General features: G+C 32.3%; 1 protein-coding gene across 1 annotated transcript; it reads left to right on the top strand.

Annotated features, from left to right (window-relative positions):
- The first annotated feature begins 10,777 nt into the window (after window positions 1-10,777).
- On the top strand, window positions 10,778-12,617 carry LOC132726015 (glycosyltransferase family 92 protein F13G3.3-like). The gene has a single exon (XM_060711259.1). The coding sequence runs from the start codon at window positions 10,931-10,933 to the stop codon at window positions 11,717-11,719; it is 789 nt and encodes a 262-aa protein (XP_060567242.1). The 5' UTR covers window positions 10,778-10,930; the 3' UTR covers window positions 11,720-12,617.
- Window positions 12,618-12,980: the final 363 nt, after the last annotated feature.

Below are 12,980 nucleotides of genomic sequence, written 5' to 3'. Positions count from 1 at the left end.
AAACTACGCTGATACATACAAGGTGCGAAAAAAAAACTCAACCGCTATATAGCAGTCGATTCTTTTACTATATGAATCAATGAAATAACTGTACTGCTATATATCAATACAGTTATCAAATGCTAATTGAAGTGTACTGGGTATAATGGGTAAGTAAGAACAAAGGAAAAATTCGGACTGATGTTGTTTAGTAATTATCTGCCTTTATTTTTCTTTGAGATAAAAACTTCTTGAACATTCTGAGTCAAATTACTTTTCTGCGGGACATTTATCACCTGTAATGATAGCTATTTTGAAAGGTTAAAATATACTCTGTACCAGATACCGCCTGCGTCATTCAATGACAATAAAATGTTGCAGTAGGGCACCGCTCAAGCGGAGACGGGTGGAGTTGAAAATAATACTTGATGCTACAGAGACAAGCTTAAATTTTGATCAATGAAAACAGGACGTAACGTATCAGCTACATAAAAAGATTGTATATTAGTTGATTAGAAGTGATCAGTTGAATTCCTTTAAACTATGAATGCATTCATTCGTACAAATACTTATATTTTACATGTAACAGAAATTATTGTGTCATAGCATGCCCTTGTAAAACTGTTATTTTGCTCGATTTAACATTTATATCATTTTAAGTTATTGGTATATCCATCTTAACGTGTGAAAGGTCCATCCATACTTTTTGAACATTTTTTGTAAGTGATGTTCTAAACTTTTCCATTACAGTTGTGTCAGTAACTCTCTTGAGTTTGTCCTTTGGGTTCTCCCAATTTCGATAATGGTGTAATAAACTAACGTCTGTGGGTACAGTCACCCAACGAGAACGTGGAACTTCATGTACCAACATGTAGTCAATATCTGCAGTTTTCGCGATATATTTGGATCTTGACTTTCCTGGAAATATCTTTGCTTCGTGTTGAAATCTTTGTAATGTTACAAGCCGAAATTTATCGGCTAATTTCTTGCTATCAAAAGGAATATCCAATTTTTCCCAGTCTTTTCTGAAGAATGTATTCTTGAATAAATACACTGAAACATTTGCTTGTCGGTTAATGATATCATTCCAATTATTTGTATGTTTAGAGTGCGGAATTATAAACTCGTCTACGTCAAGGTTAACAACATATTCAGACGATTTCTTATTCCTGAACAAACAGTCATTGAGAGCGGCTGTCTGGCCAAAATAAGGTATTTCTACTGTTTGATTTGTTTTTGGAAATGTATCAACTCCCATTGGCAGTTGCCATTGTATCACTTCTGTCGTGTTCCTTTTGGTATAATAATCTAGAACTTGGGCTACATTAATAGCGCTGGAATAATTGTAAATTACAAATTTATCTGATCCGAGAATTTTATTCAGCTCAATCCATTCTACCAATTCATATGCACGACCATACCGGAAGTTCAGCGGAGAGAGACATACAGTGAACTGTGCATTGTATTGCACTGTTGCCACATCGTGTACTCGGAGCAGGTTTAAAGGGCTATTACAGGACTCTGTTACAATGGATACATACGCAGGTATGTCTGGATGATTGATTGGACATTTGTAAATTGTTGATGCAAATCTGAAAGTATACATGTTTTCATGGAAAATGTTTTCATGGAAAACATAAAGCCATATAACGCATATTGTGTGAAAATTAGGCTATTTACTGTCGCATATTATCAATGTGATATGATATCTGTGATATACATATATGATATTCTGAAAAAAAAACATATATCTGTTTTATCACTGTGGTTTTATTTGGCGACGTAGCCGCTTTCTTGTAACTATTTTGCACTTCTTATTCAGTCTGTACTGAAATTTAACATGATATTTGTATGCATAGAATAGTATCAATCATATGTTTGAGACATTTTTATTCTTTAAACATGAAATTTGTAATTTACATTCTAATTTAAATTTATACATGCAAAACTGCTTTGGTTTTATTTTCATTTTTCTGTCTATTACACGTGCAAAGTTTTAACTATATTCTTTGACATTCAACGAGTTAAATACTTTTATTAATGTGTTATTATGAAAAATCTAGAACATAAAAACTACATGTATATAGTATTGTAGGTATGAAATACAAAGCATTTAACTAAAACCTTTATGAAAGTAGTGAAAAAGGTGTAATTTATTCTGCGATAAAGTGGAAAAGATAAGTAAGAATCCTATACTAGTGTTTAAAACTATACATTTTTAATACATAAGACAATGTTCTAAAAGAAGGCAAGGGTCTTTTAATTATTTTCGGGACGAGCCTTTAAATTATTGTAGTATTGCACACTTGTGTTGTTCTATTTATCACTTTGCCTTTTCTAATTTTCAAAAAATGTTATTTATTCTTCTAAAAGAACACTAAACTATCTAAAGAGCCAATCTTTCGATGTCCAGCAAGTTGCGCATTTCAATTTGAATTAACTGAAAGAGAAAGCAATGAAGATAGCCCCAACACGTTTCAAGCTACCATTCAGTATGAAAACTGTTTGATTAAATAGTTTCAGAATAATACTATCTAACCTGCAAGGAAATTAGTGTTCGCTTATTTTATTTTTATTTATCCCGCTATTAAAGCTACATGCCTCCGGATACGCCAAATATTTTAAGATAATCAACCCTGACGAAAATGCACTAACACTTTAAGGAACATAAAAATATTCACTATTCAAGAAAAAAATACATGTTATATGTAGTTATGACTGACACTGACGTATTTATTTACCATATTGCTCTACTGCGTTACTACCACAGTATGGGCTATATTTGCATACTCTAACCTATTTTGGTATTTTTCGTAGATTTCAGAAGATTTGGGCATTCTTAATATCGATCCTGATCATAGAATTGATCCGATTATTTTTGCATTTGTTACTTGTCAATATCACCCCTTATAGCCTTTGTGCAAATCACCATCTTTTTAAACTTTGTTAATGTACCATTTAATTCAAGAAACTACCATCAATGTAAGTTTTATAAAACAATAAGAATTAAATCAAGATCCTGATACAATAAGTGATCCTAGGACAAACTGATTATGTAGACATATGACAAAATAAACAGAGTCCAGTACAAGTCTGTTTCAGCAATGTATAGAGTAGCAAATTAACGTTCTTGCTTAAGGCATTAGAATATTAATAGATAGAACAACAATTATCATAACATTTCTTTCAAAATTTAGAATTATCGAAATTTTGTAAATACAGATGACCAAACTATACAAAAGTCGATATTGACATTTCAGTCCTGCCACAGAATATGTGAAACATCAGAAACGTCCAAAAGAAGCACAACAACTATTTAATATTGTTGAAAAAAATATGGATGATGATAATTTATTATCCTCATAAAGGGTAAAATGATGCTAAATTATTTTTCTTTTCTTTTCCATTGACAAGTTGTAAATTTCATGCCTACTGATTTACAGATATGACAAGTGTTTGGCAACTTGGCTCAGTACGTTAATGACATTTATGTTGCGGTACAAAGCTTGAGTTTTTGAATTAACTGTCTATATGAAACCTGGGATACAGTTAAAGATAATGTGTCTATAAGATTTTTGTTCCCAACAACAAGCTGGAAATATTGTAATAGGATCTTCTATTTAACCAGTTACATCATGGCCTAATTAAGTTTCTATATTATATATATTATTACACAGAATATTTCTCTACGACAGATTCTAAAACTTGTTTGTTAAAAGTTTTACAAATAGAATAAGTCTCGAAAAATTATAAGTAAGTATAATCTCAATTTTGACCTTTAGGAAGGGATGTACAGATTAAACGTCAGGATATCTAAAATGTTTCACACATAGTAAAGTTGTATGGTCAGATCCAATAACAAAACCTTTGTATAAAATGTAAAGCATAATTATTTAGACTTTTATATTTAACCACATTGATAAAGAAATAAATAGTGCTCCGTTAACTGAACCATATATATAAGTCAATAAACTCTTTGATACAAACTTTTGATTAGATCCATCCGGCATAGAAGTTACTGTTGCCATTGTTTCTTGTGTAACAGTTAAATCCTCATTCACATCCCATGACCACAGCTGACAAATCACTCGAACTGATTTTCGGGGTTTTACTCCAATAATGTAAACCTTAGATTGAGTATAATATGCAGAAAACACATACATGGATTTTTTCATGTCAACTTGCTGCCAGGTGTTTGTTCCTGTTTCTAAATCAGCATGAAGTATTGTTAAGTTGCATAAACCTCCTTCATTCTTTGCTTCAAATTGTTCTATATGTTTGGCTTTATGTATTTGTCTAGCGAGGTATTTGCTTCTTGTTATGTCATCAAGTTTTCCCGAAGTTCCATAACTAGCGTTAGGTGTCTGGTCTACATTATCATTTGTACGATCAGATATTAAAAATTTAGCGTCATACGGATTGGCAGTCTGTTCAATATCTGTTAAATGTTTCCCGAAATTAGTTTTAAATTTGTTATTGTTGTAAAACTTTGCGATGTACATAAAGAGCGCTATTCCCCATATATACATTAGTATCGAACACAGTCTCTGTATATGAAATTGCATTTCTTAACAAAAAAAAAACACAATTGTAATAAACTTGAATGTTATTGTATGAACACTCCTCCTTATTGATACCCAGTGTTTTCGAGCGATTGTAAAACTATAACGACAATATTTGTGTCCGAGAAAATAAAGAATATATATATATTTATCGATCATCGGAGCTGTCTAAATACATATCACTGAATTATTGAAATGTATACTATACTAAGAGATATTTATGATGATAAAAATTATTAAATGAGGTCTGCAGCATGTGTTATTGAACATATGTTGATAATACAAATCACGTTTGATTGTTTGTGTGTTTCTTTATGTATTTATTAATTTATTTTACACAGGTATTGGCCGCTTTTTTTCTCAATAATTAATGGTCACATTTAAACTGTGGAGACCGATAATTTTGACTGGTCCACCTAAGGCACCGCATATCAACGTTTTAACGGAATTTACAAAAGCGAAGTTTTGCGTGCTCCGTGTGTACATTATGTCTTTTATATAACATGGTAATATATGTTCCATCAAAGTCATATTATCGAATCGTTGTGACAAGATCTGTGGAACAGTGAAATAACAGCAAAAATTAACCGTTCACCTTTTTTAGCTTTACCTATTTTCTATATTATTCTCTTTGGTCATGTATTTTTAATTAACTTCTTGTTCTTTTAAATTTTTGTACTTACGCTTACTTCAGAATGTACATTGCTTAAACAAAAGATAGAAATAAACATTAATAGCAAATGACTTTATTCAAGAACTTTACCAGATATGGTAGTGAATATCTTAGGTCCGTTCAACAAAGATACCTAATGCCAAACAGAGCGTTTATATATATTTGTTGGTTTTGCTGATCAAAAGCACGACCACGAATTCATATATTTTTTTCTTTTTAAACAGTAGGCAATATTTTCATTTTCAGTGTTAAGCCGGTCTCGAATCACTTAACAACTGTTCATACATTTTTATTTAATCATATAAGAAACAAAGTAACATTTACAAGATGTATGGGAAATGTTAACTTAAATTTAAAAGAGTCTTAAATTTACCGCCATTTTTGCAAAATCAGACTACAAAATGTATATCCAAACCCTCATTTCAGACTCGTTTCCCTGAGTAAAATTTAGATATTGTCATAAAGATAACCAGAATGGTTGACATAGTAAATAATAAATAGTACAGGATATATGATCGATCTATATCGGCGAAAAGTAAGATGATAGCTGCCTGGATTTATTTCTTAACATTTAACACTTCTTAATACCTCCATTTCGATGTTTTGCCGAACTGTTTAGGAAAAGAACTGTCAGTATTCAAACTCTTAATTCCTTGTAATTATATTCATCTCAATGGAATAAGTGAGACAAAATATTGTTTGGGCCACATTTGATAAAAGTAGACAATGTTGTCGCCTGATGTCATTACTCTCGGATCTACTGTGAGATTTCCAATTCCAAAATTGAATTATCCGACAGTGAAAGCGACACCTAAAAGATTTGTGATCAATAGTTTCAGTACATGCATGAATAATTGACAACGAAGAGAAAGTGTGCTATCACTTTAGCAGCTGAATTTATAAGCGGAAGATTTATTTATGACTTTTATTGTTAAGTAACCTTAGGCTATTCCAGGACGCCACTTAATTATTTATATACACTAATAGATTCTTATGGTCTATAATAACGTTGTGGTATGCGCTATATATATGTTTGATGTAAAATGACAGAGAAAATAATTCTAGAACAAGAGGCATGAAATATGTCCCCGTAGTATCAGTTTGTCTCTGTAAAGATAAATGAGTTGTTAATAGCTTTAATACAAAGAGAGAAAACGAGCTACAGATGTGTAAAATATTGAAAAAGAGAAAGATGAAGTTAAGATTGAGAAAGTACTCAAAAACAATACCAGGATGTTTTGTTATAGTGTTCTTCTTGTATTTATTTTATCTGAATAATTTAAGCAACGTATCTAAATATAAATCTGAAAATATGATTAAAACATTAACATTAAGTCGGCAGGATACTAAAAGAAAGGAACATTTGGACAAAATGCTAGAGCATCAAAAATTCGGTATTTGGAAATTAAATAAGACCATTTCGTATAGTGCTAGTGGTTGTGGTTCGGTTTTGTTCGCGGTTTTATTAGCTCGGAAGGAAAGTTGGAGTAAAGTAGACAAACATAGATCGGCGTTTGTGTTTTCAGCGTATCTTGTTGATAAACAGAATATTGTTATAATTGGAATTAAAGCTATGAACATTAAACCATACTACTGTCAGATTTGGTATCAAAATCAAACGCAACAAAAGATGGAAATGCAGATTAAGCGAGCTGAGATCATTACCGTGCCGGAGGGGCATGGTTTAAGGTATCAAACTATTGTTCATTCATTCACCATTTATTAATTCATCCGTTCGTTCGTTTGATCGATCCTTCAAATTTTTATAATTTGAGTTTAAAAACAGTAATGTTTGACAAATGTAGAAAGTTTGATACTTTATCGGTAGTACATATAAAATGATCAGACATGTATTACTGGTATTGTACTGGAGTATTTTTGCAATTATTTCCAACTACTAATACTCTCTCAAAATGGTGGTGCTATTATATACTGAAGTACCGGGGCATTTCTTTGGCTTTCATAAAAATGTCAAAATGACACATTCAAAATAGAATAAGGGTAAAATATGGAAGTGATTAAGACTAACGTACTAATTTATACGTGCTAACAATATTTACGACTGTAAATGACATCACTTGTTATAATATTTTTCTCTAAAATATATTGTATAATTCGACGTTTATATAATTCATATACACGACTGCTGTAAATATTTCAAGTAATTTTCATTTTATCAAGTAAAGCAATTTTGCTGTGCTATTAATTCGTAAGGAAGATTTTGACAGTTATATATATGTGTGTGGCGCCGTTAAATATTGCAATGCTGCTAAATGTCGCACTTGCCGCTAAATGTCGCACCATTGCTGCTAAATGTCGCAACCGACGCTAAATGTCGCAAAATTGACTACCATTAAATGTCGCAACTGTAACGTTACATGTCGCACGATTTTCCCTTACCGTTAAATGTCGCAACACTACCGTTAAATGTCGCAAGATTTATATTCATGATAAAATTAAGCTTGCTAGTGGTATAATATTACAATAATCATAGAGTAAATGGTTGTATATCTTTAGTAACTTTGGGACCTTAAGGAATGTCCCGAATCTGCTGATTCACGACGAAATACATGTATGCTTTTTAAATGTCCCTTTTGAGTGAAATTAAACAGTAAAAGCGATTGATTAAATAAAAGTATGCAAGTACGTGTTATGTGCATATAAAAACCATCTGTTAAGTATATTACTTAGCGTACTTGTGTCCGCCTACTTGCCCCTGACCGTTGCGGGTTCGAATCTCGCAAACATACTTAGTATTCTTTTATATTAGGAAGATACTCCAGGTCGCTGGTTTTATTCAGGTTCCCTTTCGTGCCTGAAATAATGTACGGAGAGGCACCTGAGGTCTTTCTTCACCAATAAGACTGAAAAGTCACAATTTGTCCCTGACGTAAATTCCGACAATAATCTATTTGTATCAGACTGCTCGTTTTGTATATATTGCTGAAAGTACTAGCGTTCTACAATCTAAATATCAATTTGATTATATTTAGGTTATACAAATTTATTTTAGTTCTGTTGTTTTGGAAAGCTTGAAGCGTAATAAAACACTGTAACTGGAATCAGCCAGTACTAAGCAATGATTGTTAAATTATTTACTAACGGTAAAAACAACTTGCCACTGACTGGGTTTAAACCAACGCGGCCAGCAATCTTTAGATTATTAGTCTGGCGAAATAATCACTCGACCATACCACATCTAACTTGATTATTGGCCGGGTTGCACAGGTGCAATATGATGAATGTCGGGCGGCGGGCAGGTGAGGAAAAACTTTTCATTACAGTTTTCTAAGCAACCACTTATTACAGCCTCTTGATATTTGGCATACAACATTGACACATAGTCCCATACCGTTGGATTCGATTTCAGGTATGTTGCTCATTTACTTCATGTTTATCGACTTATTAAAATTTTCGACATCAATGGTCAATGGTAGGAAATTTTTGTAACAGTTTTCTCAGCAACTACTTATCACAGCTTCTTGATATTTGGCACACATCATTGACACGTAGCCCTATAAGGTGGGATTTGATTTCAGGTCTGTTGCTCATCCACTTTCTTTTTACCGACTTAGTTAAATTTACGGCATCAATTCGTAACATCACACCATCATGATATTTGATATACAAATGCAACTTTTGACCCATTTTTTAAACAGAAGTCTCATTTTAATCTTATTACGCACATTCAATGTGTGATAAGATCAAGACCCAAATAAAACAATTAATAATTATAATTCGGTCATCTGCGGTTCATAATACGCTTGTGAATGCGTGAGTCTGCGTTTGTGTATAATTGTGTTTGAATTAATTGCCTTTGCCACCATCAAAAAAACATGAGATCACTTCCATTTCCTTTCTGCAGGAGTTATTATTATGCCACGGCTAGCCGCTATTCATACTGAATAACGCAACGGAATATGATTTAAAACTCCGTGACCATCTACATTCTTGTCCATGCTTGAACTCAAGCTATATACCTTATAACCAAATGGCTCAAAATGATATCAATGTCAGGCATTACAGATGTTTGTGATTAATGAACTTCAATGTTTCCAAATAGTGTTTATTATAATAATATAAAATATGTGATTTAGATTTGCTACGTAATATACACTAGTTTACCTACGTCTGGCATAGGTAAATGACCTATCATTTTACCTACCATGCGAGGAATTCAGGCGATATCAAAGTCTAGATATACCTTTACTTATCACTATATCACGCAATACCTTTCTGAAACACATTTGAGACTACATATCGCTAAAGTCTTGCATTTATTCAAACGGCATCAAACTATCAGAAATGTGATGCTTGATATAACAATGGAGATTTTCTAACTACTTCAGAACCTTTTATAACAAGGTTTTTTACATTGAACTGCTACTGAAATTCGTGCTTAAACTACCAAAAAATGCGATTGAATTTGGTTAATTTCCTGTAATATCGCTTGTTGCTATTTAAATACAAACCAATAATTGCAAGGTAATTAGAATCAAATGATATTATTTTTAACATGTAAGTATCATCTTGTGTAATCATCAGCCCGCCAGGTAAGACCAATAAGTAAAGTGTCTGCCATTCTCCGATGATTTAGGTTGAGAAATTTAAAAGCATATTAAACTGGTCATGAAAAGCAAAATATTAAACTGGTCCTAATAATTCTTTTCTTTACAGGCAATGAAAGAAAAGAAAAAAGAAAAGAGCGAAAAACTAATCAGATTTGTTTTCATCAATGAAATTTATAAATCTAATCCAATCGTGATGCCTAGATAGTATAATACCTATAATACAGGTCTATAAAACATGCTTGTAGATGAAAAGCCGACACGCAGTATAAAAATACTGGTCTAAAATTGAATTTTATTTGAATCTTTCTTGGACAATCCTCTTGCTTGAACCCTTGACATCTGGGTTGCGAAACGAAAAAAGTATACAAATGCGTTTTATCACCAAAAGGGGCCCTTTGGCATAAATCATGGTCGTTAATTTATAATACCGACAAAGATTACTTTAATTTCAACCAATATTTTAGACATAACAGCAAATCATTTCATATCTGAGAGAAAGCAGGTCCCCAGTTCACTAACATAACCTTAATATTGACATAATACCAGTTTTTGTACATGAATTTAGATATTGCGACATTAACGGTAGTGTTGCGACATTTAACGGTAAGGATAAATCTTGCGACATTTAACGTTACAGTTGCGACATTTAACGGCTGACGATTTTGCGACATTTAGCGGTGGTTGCGACATTTAGCGGCAATGGTGCGACATTTAACGGCAAGTGTGACATTTAGCGGCGTTGCGACATATAACGGCGCCACGCTGTATAAATGAGTGTTTGCAATATAACCCTAGCATAGCGACTCTGGTTATAAAAGTTAACAACCTTACATACTTGATCATATAACCTGTAAGAAATCTATATAAATACAACTATATAAACATTTTCACAGATATGGTAATATAATTGACAATTAACATATAACGTAATACAGGTTATCTTTCTACCGACTATTCTAGCATTATTTCGTTCTCTCTATTTCAGATACACACCTATTTTATTTCAATGCTTACTTTCAACATCAACTGGTTATGAATTGCCCACACATGTGTCCATAGTGCAAGAAAAATGCAGGAAACCTGAACATTTGCTGGAACTCCAAATTGTCAATACTGAATATGACAAACGTCGGAGCACACATAGAATGTTCACTGTTTGTTTAACGCCATTAAATTTTCGATATAATCGTTATTATGAAATCATAGAATGGATAGAATTGAATAGAATTCTCGGCGCAGAACAATTTATTGTTTACAATTACTCTTCCGGAAGTAACGTTCAAAATGTTCTAGAATATTACTCCAAACGAGGAATTGTTAAAGTAGTGCCATGGAATTTACCGGTTAAAGTTGATACATTGCGAAGGTCTAGTAATAAACCAGAAATTCATTATTTTGGTCAAGTTGCCGCTTTACATGATTGTTTGTACAGAAATAAGGGCATCTCGGAATTTATTGTAAACCTCGATCTAGATGAATTCATAATACCACATGATAATAAATCACAGTCATGGTCAGACATTATTCAACAAGTTAAACAAAACTTTAACGCATATTTATTCAGAAACACGTTCTTTAAAAAAGAGTGGGACAATTCAGGTATTGATATACAAAACAAATCATTTGTGGACAAACTTCAATTAGTAACTCTCCAGAAGTTACAACATGAACGGAAGCTATTTGCGCCAAGAAGCCGCTCAAAATATATAGCAAAAACTGCAAATGTTTCACATTTAATGATACACGAAGTGCCAGGTGTGTACACGAAGGTCGTGCCACCAGAAGTAGCTTTTCTTCATCATTATAGAGACTGGGGAACTACAAATGACACCCCGCGCAACAAGGTGCTAGACAATACCGTACCAAATAAATTTGGCAGTACTCTAGTGAAAAATGTGCTTAAAGTTCGGAATGACATTGAAAACATGCCCTAAAATGTTTGCTTTTGTTGTTCATTATTCAAGTTTTAGTTAAGCGATTTAATTTTTTCTTTCCATATTTTGCCATATTATTAGCACTCACTGCGTTTATAGAAAGATAAAAAACAAATGATGATGTAATAGTAAATGATAGTAAATAGTAATGATGATATATTGATTATATATTTTCGCCACAGATAATAAATTTTTTCATGTTATTATATAGTTCTTTGTTTACGAAGGGTCATGAAAGCCTTCCTCTGATTATATTCTTTCATTTCTTCATCTCTTGATGATTTCAGAAACTATTTCTACTTCTCAACTTGCAGAATAAACAAAAACAGAGTTAAAAGCTTTCTGAAATGAAGAATGAACATAATAAACATATCAAAGGGTCTTGACACATTATTTCAGCAACTCACTCTTCAGGTTAGATAGTAATCATAATTAACATTTTCAGAATCCTTTTGGGATTCTGAAATAAAATAAGTATTTCTAGAAACATTTTCCATGGCCTCAAACATCATTTTAAACTTCCAGAAACTCTTCTTACTTGACATATAAAGGAAATTATAGTTTCCATAACTCAAAATTCTTAAATTAAAAACACAGTGCTTTACTTATTTCAGAAACTCTTACGCCTTTCGGAGGACCTCCCCATTTTAAGATAATTTTTGACAATTTTTTGTTTGTTTGAGACTTGAGTACTTCACTGTTGTTATATTTTTCTGGTTCTTCGAAATCATTGACTCCAGCACTTTAAGTATTGAAAATTGAGTACCGTTCAAGCCGGTGCTAGCGGGCGTGAGGAATGTTGCACTTTTTCATTATCCCACATGTACAGACTCAATTAAACCGAGTCGTAACTTTGCTGTTTTTAATTCTTCCGATTGATCTCTTTTCGAAGATATTGAGATATCTGATTCCGCTTGATTGAACCCCATTAGTGTGGAGAGTTATTAAAATAAAATTTAAAAACAAACAACAATTAATTAAAAAATAGACTGGTTTACGGAAACTCTTTGGTCTGGTTTTAAACATGATAAATTATAAAGTTCAAGAACTCTTTGGACTTAAGCAAAAACAGAATGCATAATTCAGACTATTTTGGCTGGTTTAAAGCATTTTATAAATACTGTTCCCATAGCTCTTATGATCAACAAATCATTTCAGAAACACTGTCAATTGATTACAAATTACATCTTTAAATGTTAATAAAATTATTTATTGAATTCATAAAAAAGAGATTTTACTTATTCGTATAATCCGTAAAACA

The sequence above is a fragment of the Ruditapes philippinarum genome, unplaced genomic scaffold (assembly GCF_026571515.1).
Source record: "Ruditapes philippinarum isolate M1 unplaced genomic scaffold, ASM2657151v2 ctg79_1_1_1_1, whole genome shotgun sequence".
NCBI classification, from domain to species: domain Eukaryota; kingdom Metazoa; phylum Mollusca; class Bivalvia; order Venerida; family Veneridae; genus Ruditapes; species Ruditapes philippinarum.
This window is presented reverse-complemented; position numbering and strand designations above follow the sequence as displayed.